Source organism: Geotrypetes seraphini, chromosome 14 (assembly GCF_902459505.1).
Source record: "Geotrypetes seraphini chromosome 14, aGeoSer1.1, whole genome shotgun sequence".
In the NCBI taxonomy this organism is placed as follows: domain Eukaryota; kingdom Metazoa; phylum Chordata; class Amphibia; order Gymnophiona; family Dermophiidae; genus Geotrypetes; species Geotrypetes seraphini.
In genome coordinates, this window is record NC_047097.1 from 25016117 (window position 1) to 25029099 (window position 12983).

General features: G+C 40.9%; 1 protein-coding gene across 4 annotated transcripts in view; it reads left to right on the plus strand.

Annotated features, from left to right (window-relative positions):
• SH3GL3 (SH3 domain containing GRB2 like 3, endophilin A3) overlaps positions 1-12983 on the plus strand; it is a 166962-nt gene that overhangs the window by 89071 nt on the left and 64908 nt on the right. For all 4 annotated transcript variants that reach the window (XR_004536985.1, XM_033920596.1, XM_033920595.1 and 1 more), the window contains exon 7: positions 3630-3733. Coding sequence is in view for 3 of the 4 variants with exons in the window: in XM_033920596.1 (XP_033776487.1) it covers positions 3630-3733 (104 nt within the window). In the remaining variant the exon portion in view is untranslated. The remainder of the gene's footprint in view (positions 1-3629; positions 3734-12983) is intronic.

Sequence of the window (12983 nt, forward strand, 5' to 3'; positions counted from 1 at the left end):
TAAACATTAGCAATAGCTATGTAGGGAAGTTAAAAGCAAGCAGTGAGCTGCCACTAGGGACAGAAGAGGTACTGCTGATCTGGCAATTCCATCAGGAAGCCTTGGGGCCTTTGCAAGACCTGCCTGCCTCCGATGATGCAGCTTCCTTTTTCATTGGAGGCGGGTCAGCCTAGCAAAGGCCCCGAGGCATCCTTAGACAAATTCAAACGCGGCTTGAAAAGCATTTTTTATAAAGACACATGCAATACATAGATAGAACATTCCAATATAAGCTGTACCTAGTCCGCAAAGAATTAAATGAACAGGATATCAATATGGAAATTATAAGTGCTTTCATAATCTAATCTTCTTACTTTTCTCTTCTTTTAAAAGGTTATTATTAATCTTAGTCTTCTTACTTTCCTCATACTAAAGGCCTTCTACACTTAAACTGATCACTCTTTCTCAACATAACCTTTTTTTTTTTTTTTGCAAAATAATTAACACCTTTCCAATCAATTTTTTTTATATTCTCTCTCAAATGACCCTATCCTTGTGTGCAAACCTTAAATGTTATTTTATTTTATAAATTGTATTTCTACCCTTTACCTATTTGTTCCAGTTTGTATTAATAGAACAAATGATTAGTCTGTATAACTATGTCTTATTTGTATGTCATCCCTGGCTTTTATTGTATATTAGAATTATGTAATACGCATTGAAGTACTGGATATTGCGAATAATCAAAATTTATTAAACTTGAAACTTGATGGAATCGCCGGCTAAACTAACGCTAGCGGTAGCTGTGTGGGAAAGTTAAAAGTACATAGTGAGCTGCTGTTCTTGGGGGAGCGGGGGAGGGAGGCTGGGGAGAGAAGAGGAAGGTGGGAGATACACGACAGCAGAAGGAAGACATACAGTGCCGGCACCACATATACGCAATGGCAGAAGGAAGTTGGGAGGCATACATCGCCGGCAACTCATATACCCCTAGGGTACGTCATTACCTGTCAAATCTGCTGTTGAGTTTTTCAAGGCCTGGAGACTTCAGATAACAAACAGTTGCAATGACTTGTCATGGAATTCTATACCTTAGTAGGTAAGAACATAAGAAGTTGCCTCCGCTGGGGCAGACCAGAGGTCCATCCTGCCCAGCGGTCCGCTCCCGCGGCAGCCAATCAGGCCCACTGCCTGAACAGTGGTCTCTGACTAATTTTATAATTTACCTCTAATCCTGTCCCTATAACCTTACATCTACTCCTTTCTGTACCCCTCAATCCCTTTGTCCTCTAGGTACCTGTCCAGACCTTCTTTGAAGCCCTGTAGCGTACTTCTGCCTATCACATCCTCCGGCAGCGGATATCCAAAGGAAACATAGTCCATGCTGAGACTGACCGATAACATAAGTTTTAGAACACTTTCATTTTGGAGTAGGGTAGGATAATGTAATAACATTGAATTTCAGAGACTTACCACCTCCTTTACTAAAGCGTAGCACGGGTTCCAGCGCTAGCATCGGCGGCAGCTGCTCCGACGCTCATAGAATTCCTATGAGTGTCGGAGCAGCCACTGCCGGCGCCAAAACCCGTACCACGCATCAGCAAAGGAGGGGGTTATTTTGGGTCACAAAACATATTTGTCATGTTAAATTATCAGGTGCTAAACCATGCAATATTTAAAAAATCATAATACACTTTAAAATTAATTTTAGCCTCTATAGGAAGTCAATGTAATTGAATGAACGATAGAGTAACTCTCATATATATGAATGGAGAAAATCAATCTGGCTAACATTTTGGAAAATTTGAAGGTTTTTTTGTAAATTCTTTTGACAGCTTGCATATGTACATTATAATAACCTAAAAATGACAGAATATATTGTACCATTAACCGAAAAACTGAGAAATCTAATATCCCTTGAATTCATCTGTGTTCTTAAGGATAGAAATGATCTCTTAACTAGTACATTAATCCGTGAATCCAAAAAAGCTAATTAAACCTTCTCTCTACACTACAAATGTACCTGTTGCCTTCAAACTCACTGTAGTTATACTGCTCCTGAAAAAAAAAACCAATCACTGGACCTTACCTGCTTCTCCAATTATCACCCCATCTCCCTTCTCCCCATCTCCCTTCTCCCCTTCTTATCCAAACTACTAGAACAAGCTGTCCACCACCATTGTCTTGACTTGCTGCCATTAATTGTCTTGACTTTCTTTCAACTTGAGATATCCTTGACCCTCTTCAAACGGGCTTACACCCCCTTCACGCTATAGAAACTGCCCTTACTAAAAAGTCTGACCAAAAGTAGTACTGACAATCCCAAAATAATTGGACCCAAGAGCAATAAAATAATTATTTAAAAAAGACATAAAGGGACACACAAAGAATAAAATTATATTTTTTTTCCAGATGTTAAAGAAAACAAAGAAATATTTAGAAAATTAAGTAATTTATTATCAAATTTATAATGTTTGGAACATGGTCAATCATAGATAGACAAGAAGCTAAACATGTAAACTCATTCCCTTCAGCTCATTGTGGAGTCCTTCTACTAAGCTTTGTGTGCTTAACACAGCTTAAAATGGGTTATTGTGGGATGCGCCGAGACATCCTGGGGTAAATCTGGAAATTTGCATGCATGCCACATAATTAAAAAAAAAAAATTATTTTCTGAGAAGGGGGCATGTTTGAGGGTGGAGTGTAGGCACATGGGGTTAGCATATGAGTCCTTATTGCCTACAAAATGGCAATGTGCTAATTGAACAATTAGCACATGGCCATTAATTCCAGAAATAGGAAGCTCAGTAGTTTTGGCATGCAGAAGAGAGCTGCAGTAAGGGTGCACCAAGGCCACTTTTGTTGGTTTGAGCAGTACTTTAGCTAAATTTTTGAAGAAGAAAAAAAAGCACCTTATTTCAGTATCTAACCAAGGGAGGGGTTTGATGGCAAAGTAAATTATTTGAAATTTCTTATTACAAGTCAATATACACTAACCCCCTCTTCTACAAAGCCACGCGGTAACAGCTCCGAAGCTCATAGAGATTTAAAGGGCTGCGGGGCTGTTGGCTGCACAACTTTGTAGAAGAGGGGGTAAATATAGTGTATAGCCACTTTGGGAAGCAGTTGTACTTCAGTTATGCTTGGTCATCTTTGGGGGGCCATATTTTTATTTGGATCTTTTTTTTAACCCCTGAGCACATGGCTTGGCTTTCTCTCTGAAAAGGATGTTAAGTTCTGCTTTCAATATGCTGCCCTTTGCTGTTTCATCCAGCTAATGAGTAGGTGACCATGTATAAGAAATTTTACAAACTGTTTTCAAATTCTTTGGAGTTCAACCATTAATCTATAGCTTGCTTTCCTTCCCTCCTCCTCTAAAAGGGAAAGTATGAGCAATTACATTTTTAGTATTGGTTTTAATACCTGAGTGAATGAAAGTATTATTATCTGCACCTTTTAGAGGGAGGACAACCAGCATATGATGAATATGGGCTGGCTTTTTCTGCTGAACACACACCTCGATGGCTGCCTTTCCATCATTTTAAATTTAGTGGAATAAGAATATAGGATGAGAATGGAGCAGAATAATAATCATTGAGTGTGCTATTCTTTAATCTCTCTCATGCAAACTATTTCTGCTTAAACTTCAGGTAGAACAAGTTAGCCAGTTGGCAGTGTTTGTAGAGGCGGCACTGGACTACCATAAGCAATCTACAGAAATTCTAGAAGATCTGCATAGCAAGTTACAAAACCGGTAGGAATAACTAGCTCAAATGGTTTTTTAGGGCAGTCTGACAATTTGTAATTAACATATACAAAGTAAATTAAAAGAAATGAACCTGGCACTACTACCCATAAGTAGAAATGGATCAATGTTTCTGTTTGCTTCATTACATATTTGGTTTGCACTTTATTCTACATAGAAATTTGTATTTTACTAGAGAAGGTATCTAATACTCATTTGGCAAGAGAAGGAAATGTGGAAAACCAGAAAAGGTACAGTGCTAAAGAAAAAAAAAGTTAGCAGCCAACAGCAAAGTATCTGTTTAAAAAATAAAAAAAGGAAAATGCATCATCCCAATAAAACCACAGAAATGCATCCTCAGATTATGTACCTGAGGCTTACATAAATGTTCTATGAAGTCAAACTTGTCATCTCTTATGCATTTCCTTTTGTACACATTTGTAATTAATGTGGAATTCTTAAACTTGCAAAATTTTGAAAATTATTAGGCAGGATGAAGGGGTGGGGGCCAGCATCTTCAAAAATCTCAGTGGTTTCACAATAAGAAAAACAATGTAACAGGGGCACAGATTACCTGGAAGCTTATAACCATTAGTTTCAACAAATGTCACACAATTTTGCAAAATAATTTTGAATTTAAAAATGGCTGCCTGATACTGTTAGAAAGCACAAATTACTTCAATTTCTTACCTCCTGAGGAATAATCCACTAAAAAAAAAAAAAAAGTTGGATGGTTGAATTTAGCTTTTACACCAAAAGTCCTTTAAGGTATAACTTACCAATCTTTCTTGGAGGCAAAACCCCCAACTCATGCAGCTACAGAAAATGCAGATCCCCTAGGCAGCACAGGACAATAATAATATAACAGTTTATATACCGCAGGACCGTGATGTTCTATGCAGTTTACAATAATTAAAAGATGTTACAGATTGAGTGGATTTAACAATGTTCTGCTGGTTAACATTGATTGAAAGATGCTACAAATTGAGTGGATTTAACAAAATTAAAAACTAGTGATTAACAGCTCTAGGGATCAGTTATTGAGGGATGAGGTTAGTTGCCTAAGTACTTTAGGAACAGATATGTTTTTAGCCGTTTCCTAAATTCCCCATAAGTAGTAGACGTAAGCAATTGTTCTAGATCTTTACCCCATAATGCTGCCTGATGTGAGAGGAGATGTTGATGTCTTTTGAATTTACATCCTCTAACTGGTGGGGAAACAGAATTTAAGTGTGAGCTTCTCTTATGTCTGTTGGCTGAGAAACAGAAAAAGGTCAGTTATGCATTTAGGGGCTAAACCGAATAGTACCTTGAAACAGAAACAACCAAACTTGAACTTCACACGTGTCTCCATCAACAGCCAATGCAGAAGTCGGTAGGAAGGTGTAACATGGTTGAACTTCAACCCGAGGATCAGTCTGATCACTGTATTTTGCACTAATTGTAGTCGCCGTATATTCTTCAGGGAAATTGCTAAATAGGCGATGTTACAGTAATCAAGTTGACTCAGTATGAGGGATTGTATCAGAATTCTGAATGACGACACATCAAAATATGCTCTAATGGACCGAAGCTTCCATAGAGTGAAGAAACTCTGATTATGGAGTCCACCTGGTCTTTCATGGTTAGGCTCTGGTCCAGTGTTACACCCAGTATCTTCATAGTAGATTGAATAGGATAACTGAGTTTATTGATGCATAATGATGTTTTGGTATCAAGCAGGTGTGGCAAAGCTACAAAGAATTTTTGTTTTTTCCGAGTTAAGTTTCAGTCTGAATTATGTCATCCATTGCTCCATCAAATTTAGTACTTCTGTTGCTTTGGGAGTAACTTCCAAGAGAGAGTTAGTGAATGGGATAATGATCGTGAAGTCAATAATGTCCTATGAAGCAATCCAGATTCTGCCGTGCTTCAGTTTTAGCCCAAAATGCCAGTGCAGTTTCAGGTGAAACAAACTCCCCTCCACCACCTAACCACAAATGCTGCCTTCCCACCACCCATAGATCCTCCCCAGCAGCGGTGTACCAAGGGAGTGGGGCAGGGGCTGTCAGCCCCAGGTGCAAGCCTTGGAGTCGTGGTCCAGGAACTTCCCTTCTCACGGCCGTGATTCAGCTACATCACTCACGGCCCCCCCCTTCCTGCTTTCTGCGTCTGCCAATGGTGCAACTTCCTGTTTCCGCCCCGGTTGATTGCGGCAGAGGCAGACATGGAAAGCAGGAAGGGGAGCCACGGGCGACATAGTTGAATCACTGCTGAGGCCGGCAGTTTTTTCAGCTTCACGGAAGGTAATGAGCCATCAGACAAGAGAGAAGGCTGGGAACATGCTGGGCCATGGGGACTATCCAGAGCCTTGGCATCGGGCCATGAGAAGGGAAGTTCCCGGACCATGACTTCCCCATAACGCAGCATAAATCGCATGCATAGTCTTTGAAAAAAACTTTTCATATATATCCTTAAGAAAAGCTTACAAAACACAGTACTTATGTTCTCAGTGGGGATGTTTCAAGAAAGTTCCATCTGATGAACTCGGTCCACTGCAGAATTTCAGAAAAACCCTGTCAAAATTTATATTGTAAATCCATTGCACAATAGTATGATTTGTGCCATTTTATGGTTCTGTCTAAGGTTTTTCCTAGGACAGTTACTTTTAAGTTGTAATTATACTCAATTCTGTGTGCAGTTTTGTAAGACCTACATCAAAGACAGAGGAGTAGAAGAGGTATAGAGAAGGCAATAACAATTTTAAAGGGGATAGGATAGCTCAATATATTACAGCGCTTCACCTTGTAGAACAGGTGACAGAGGGGATATGATAGGATGTAAAATTATATTTTATAAAAATCATCATCCACTTTGGGTATTAAAGCATGGTAAAAAGTCTTAACACAAAGATATATTGTTACACAAATACTGAAAAAAAGAAAATCATATTTCAAATTCCTTTTAACTTCCAGAAGTTAGAGCCTACAATTTAAGGCTATTTATAATCCATCAATCCAATAATAACTCATTGCAACTCATAATTATACATAAAACCCAACCTGCCATTTTGGAATGTCTTAACTTCGTAGAAAGGAAAGCATGCTCAAGCCAAGAGAACAGGAAGGAAGCTACCCAGAAAAAGGCAGCATTTCATAAGAGGCCTTTGAGAGATAGCAAAAAGCAGAGCAGCCAGGAAAAGGGGCTAAGGGGGGAGGGGACAGCACTCAGAAGTGACCATTAGGAACAGGCAACAAAGGATGAAGGAAAAGACCACAAAGAGGAGTCAACAGTTGAAAAAATAACTTGGGAAGACATAAGGGAAAGCAAAGTCAAAAGTAAGGCCTTCAGCAAGCAGCCATAAGAGCATGAGTAAATAGGGCAGGAGAGAAGATAATTGGGAAGGGGTCATGGTGAGAGGGGTAGTAGAGAGAGATGACTGCTAAGATAAAGAGGAACAACAGCCTATTGGGAATTATTTTGATATTCCTGCATGTAGGATCTGCTACCATCAGACAATTTCCCTAATCCCTTATTTGTCCTGTTTGTCTATTTTGATTAGATTTTAAGCTCGTCAAGAGGGTGCTGTTTATGTAAGATTACTGCACAGTGTACATCTAATATTGATATAGAAATAAATAATACTGGGAGGTTTCTTTGAAAATTCACTTGTAGACCTGTGGATACAAAATTAACTATTATGAGTAGGATGAAAAAGGGGAGAGAGTGATTAGAGAACTGGGTAGAAAAGACTAGTGGTGGGACTAGAATGAAACAAAGGATAAGGGAAACTGAGGTATTGGCAACTTGTGAGGGAGACTGATGAGGGTGGTCTGGGGAGAGAGTGGGAATGGAGAAGGAAAGACTGATGGATAAGAGACTAGTGGGGAAAAGACTGGTTAGAGGGACAGACTAATGAGGATGTGTTAGTATGAGAGAAAATGATGGTAAGAGCCTGGGATTGACAAATTGGTGAGATGATGCTGAGCAGCAGTAGGGAGGAGAGAAATTGTGGAGACTTAGAAGCATTAGTCTTCACTCCCAGTCTGAAGGACTGCCAACAAGTCAGATTTTCAGAAGCTCGCTACATATTCATGAGGGGCCCCCTGAAAACATGACCTTTGGGTGCTCTTGAACTGGGCCTGAAGATCAAGAGGATAGAGGACACTGGGGGAATGGCTTGGCTAAGGGAAAGATACTGATAGAAGAGGGATGGAGGAGAAAGACTAGAGAAGAGAGGCTGGGAGAGCAAGACTAGTAGGGTCTCTAAAAATCTTTTGGATGTTGAAAAGTAGTCACTGCAACCAAATAGGTTGAGAATCCCTACTCTAGATCAGGAGTTCTCAACCCAGTCCTCATGACACACCTAGCCAGTCACAGAAGCCTGCGATGCTCCGGGTAGATTGGGATATGGAGGTAAGCCTCCATGAGATCCAAGGACGCTAGATACTCTCCTGGAGAGACGGTTTCCATGCAGAAATGAGGAATCTGCAAGAAGCGATTAACCTATTTTAGATCTAGAATGGGTCTCCAGTCTTCCGAGCCTCTCTTTGGCATGATGAAGTATAAGGAGTATCTGCCTAAGCCCGATTGTGCTCTGAAATGGGTTCTAGCACTCTGATGTCCAAGAGATGTTGCACAGTAGCACGGACTCGGGTCTCCTTTTCCAGCTGACCCACCAGTCAAGAAATAGATCCGGAGGCAGGCAAAGAAGTCTATCTTGTGTCCCTCCTGAATTATGTCCAATACCCATTGATCCGATGAAATGCAAGTACACTCCTAATAAAACTGAAAAAGGCGACCTCCGATATAAGGAAGATATACCTGACTTCTGGTGTCATTGGATCTTCTTAGGAGCAGTTGCTGCTAGGGAACTGGAGGCCTGAGGCTGCCTGGAATTGGAACTGCTGAGGACAGTCAGGTACATCCACAGAGGACGCACCGTGCAACCTAGAATGAGAGGCTCGTGCCATAAACATAAGAAGTTGCCTCCACCGGGCTCAGACCAGAAGTCCATCACGCCCAGCGGTCCGCACCCACGGCGGCCCATCAGGTCCATGACCTGTCAAGTGTTCCCTGCCTCATCCTAAAAAAACCTATCATTACTTCTATCCGTATCCACTGCTCTGATACCTAAAGACACCACTTCAAAAAGCTTTAACATAATTTTCCACCCTGCGATCTTGAGAATCCTTAAGCATCACACCCCCATCACTAGGAAGGGCTGTGCGCCTCACAACCTGCGCCACAGCGGAATCAACTTTAGGCTGGTCAGAAACTTGCTGAAAATCAGGCATCAGTGGATAAAGCTTAGACAAAGCTTTAGAAGGCCAGAAAGAGCTCTCCGGAGAGTCCCACTGTTCCATAACCAGCCCAAGAAGCTGTGGATGGGATGGAAAAGAGGAAGACAGCACATTAGAGCAGTCCATGACCGAAGCCTGAGAAGTGGAAGGCAGGGAATCCAATTTAAGCACTTTCAGAACATCAGCAATGAGGGGATGGACAGAACCATGCTTAAAAGCCTGTGTACATCCAGGCTCTCAGAGCAACCAAGATGACTAGTCGCGGAAAGGGTATCAGCCGGATCCAAAATAGAAGCAGTGCCAGGAGACAGCAGAGACATAATATCCAAATGGCAATTAGTGCAATCGAGGTCTGTCGCCGCAGAAGAGGCTTACCGAAGAACAGGAGGTTCCGCCACATGAGAAGGGCCTGATGTGCCCACCAGCTGCATCAAACGAGCTGGGTACGCAGAAAATGCTTTCCAGAGAAGCCGAATAAACTCCGGTGAAAATTCACACCCCATAACCACCTAAAAAGTCCCACTAAAAGAGTGCTGGACTCAGAACTCAGGCATTTTGGGTCAGACTCAGACTGATGGATAATATTTTTTCTCTAAAGTCACGGACCCAGGTCAGCTCCCCAGCCCTAGAGTACGCAAATTCAGAGTATTCCACCCCTCCCCCTGCGTGCTATGGCATACGGTCACTGATCCGGCACAATCACTGCACACATCCAGCAGATTAGGGGCTGGGGAGTCCATTCCAAATGATTTTTTATCAAATCGAGGGGTTTTGAGGAAAAAATAGAAGGAAAAAAAGATCGTTTTAAAATCCAAGATGGCTGCCATCAGTAACATCATGCCAAAAACGGCAAAAATAGAACAAACCTGAAAATAAAAAATAGCAATTTGGGGTCTGAGGAGGTGGGGAAACCTGAGCCCCACTCTTAGAAACAGTGAAAAATGAGTTTTTAAGCGTTCAACAAGCCACCCCTGAAGTTCCCATAGGAAAAAATGGAGGGATTTACAGTTTTGCAGTGCCAAATTTGTCAGCAGTTTAAACAGCAACTAAGTGGAGGAAAAGGATTTTCTGCCTCAGAAACGTTTCCAAATGACCAGACTTAAGATCCTCGGACTGTCAGCTGGCTAAATACCGACTATGAGCTCTGCCTCCACAGATCCTCGCCATACAGTTGGGGGTGGGAAAGACAACCTGTGCCTTGAAACCCGGGTAGGTTTCACTCCAGATGCATACAGCCAGCGCTGTACAACCTGTGACAAAGTCACTGGGCAAGCAAACTCACAGGGAAGGGGCCCCGAGCGCTGTTCCTCTAAGCTGTGCACTTGTGCGCGCGCGCACACAAAAAAAAAATTGTCCTAAAATGCTTTTCACTGCTAAAATGAAATGTTGCAGAAGACCAGCTGTTCCGATTTCCCATTTATCACATTTATTGAAGCGCTATAATATAAATTTTAGTCATTCATGTGATTCCGTTATCTTTGGCAGTTGAACTTGACATGTCACGTGCCCCATAGGGCCATAGCCTATAGCCCATAGGATATGAAACACTTCCGATTCTTTGACTTCCTGAAATTCCGCCATATTGTTTATTTTGTGGAATCGTAGTGTGCAGCGTGGTACTGCGGTTGTATAACTGTATTCATTTATTAAATTGCAACCAGATATAACTCTTAAAATGTCTAAACCGCGAATGGTGAAAAGTGTTAACACACAAGAGAGCTGCAACAGTTTTTTAGGTCTGAATGGCTTGAAGAAATTGTTGAAACGGAGACACCGGAATCTCAAAATACAATGCGTGTTTGACTGTGTGAAATATTTACCTATGATGAAGACGATGGAGTTGTGTGTTATTGTCAAGATGCCAAAGCAACTTGAAAATTCTCTACTGGAAAAATATGGGATGATGTTTGGAAACTGGGCTTTCTGAAACGCCATCTATCAAGTAAATCTCATACCGACAATATTAGGAAACTCAGAAGTAAAAATCTGAATTTAAGGGGTGCACTGATTAACATGTTGCTTGAAAGCCCAACCAAAAAAGAAAACAGGCAAATTAGTAATGAATGGAAGCGTTCCAGTCCTAATGAAATTAAGGTTCTTGTCGACAGTGTTGTGTTGGCCATTAAGATGAATATCTCAATGATCTCTGTTCAAGATATCAATGAGCACATGGCGAAGTATGTTAGTATACCTGATAGATGGAGAAGCAAAAACTATGCATTTGAATTTCTTGGAATTATCAATGGCATCATGCAAGATGATCGTATGGCAGACATTAAATTAGCAACGTATCATACGTTAACTGTTGATGAAAGCACAGACATTTCTGTCAACAAGTACTTAATACTCTACTTTAAGTATCGGCCAGTCAATTTAAATGAGTATAGGACATCATTTGGTGGGATGCTACAGTTGGAAGCATGTGATGCTACATCAATAGTAACAGCAATTAGGGAATTCTATAGGAAACATGAACTTGACCTGAATAAAATGGTTATGTTCACCTCTGATGGTGCCTCTTATGTTGGGCAAAATAGATGGTGTTGCAGCACAGCTGAGAAAAGACATTCCACATTTAGTACAGCAACATTGTGTTGCACATCGGGAAGATTTGGGACTTTCTGATTCATGGAAAGAAGTAAAATTGATGAAAAAAGTAGAAACTGTAATGAGAACTGTGTACACTGTGTTCTGTCAGTCTTCTACTAAACGATGCAAATTTCAAGAAATAGCAGATGCATCTGAATGTGAATCAATTGCTTTTAGACCTCTGAATGAAGTGCGCTGGTTATCTAGACCAGTGTTCTTCAACCACCAAGGACCAATGCCGGTCCACAGGGCCAGCAAGTGCATCAGGCCCAAAACAGTGTTCTTCAACCGCCGGTCCACAATATGATCGATGCGGCGTTATCTTCAAGCCACCTCCCTCTTCCTAACCGATTCAGTGCATAAAACCACGGGCAGTGGCTTCTACAGGCATCCTGCGCCTGAACCGGAAGCCTTCTCTCTGACGCAATGTGAGAGGGAAGGCTTCCGGTTCAGGCACGGGATGTGCAAGGTGCAATTAGTACTATTATGGGGGCGGTGTCTGAGGTGGAAATTGGGTAGAGATGGGCAGGGTCTGGCCCACATCTTAGCCCAGTGTTCTTCAACCACTGGTCCACTGACTGATGCCAGTCCATAGGTGTAAAAAGGTTGAAAAACACTGAACATAAAGCAATTATTCAAAATTATGATTCCCTGTTAAAATATTTTGAAGACAAAGAATGATCCTATTGCAAAGTACTGTTATAAGAAGCTGAACAGTGAACAATTTCATATTACACTTGAAGTTTTGAATGATGTCTTATCAGAACTGGCTTCCTTAACCATGGTATTTCAAAAACGTGGTTCGACACCATTGGAAGCTTATCATCTTGCACAGGGTAAATTGAACAAACTTTGAATGCAATACTTAGGCGACAAGATTAAGTGGAGTGATAGTCAACAGTCTTCTTGACAACAGGATGAGGTCTGGAGAAAAAGTTTCAGTGGATACTAATTCCATATTAACCTTCATCAACATCCTATGTTTGCATTTGGGTGAAAGATTTCCTGAAAATGAAGTTGAAGAATGGTCTGCTTTTGATTGTACAGCAATATCACAATGCGACTGACTTCTGAAATGGACATATCAGATCTCTTTGTTAAAGTATAAACAATTTCTTCCAGAGGAAAGTGTTATTATTCAGCAATACAATGACTTTAAATTCCTTGTTGCAGAAAAAAAAATCAAAAGCAATCTGATAAACAGCTTTCCAGATATGACAAAATTTGCATTTCAGAATGATCAATTTGCAGATTTAGCAAAATTGATGGACATTGGTGCCACATTCTTAGCATCTAGTTCAGATTGTGAGCGTGGTTTTAGTCTAATGAACAATTTGAAGACTAAACAAAGGAATCGTTTACATTTAGAGCATTTGGAAATGCTGATG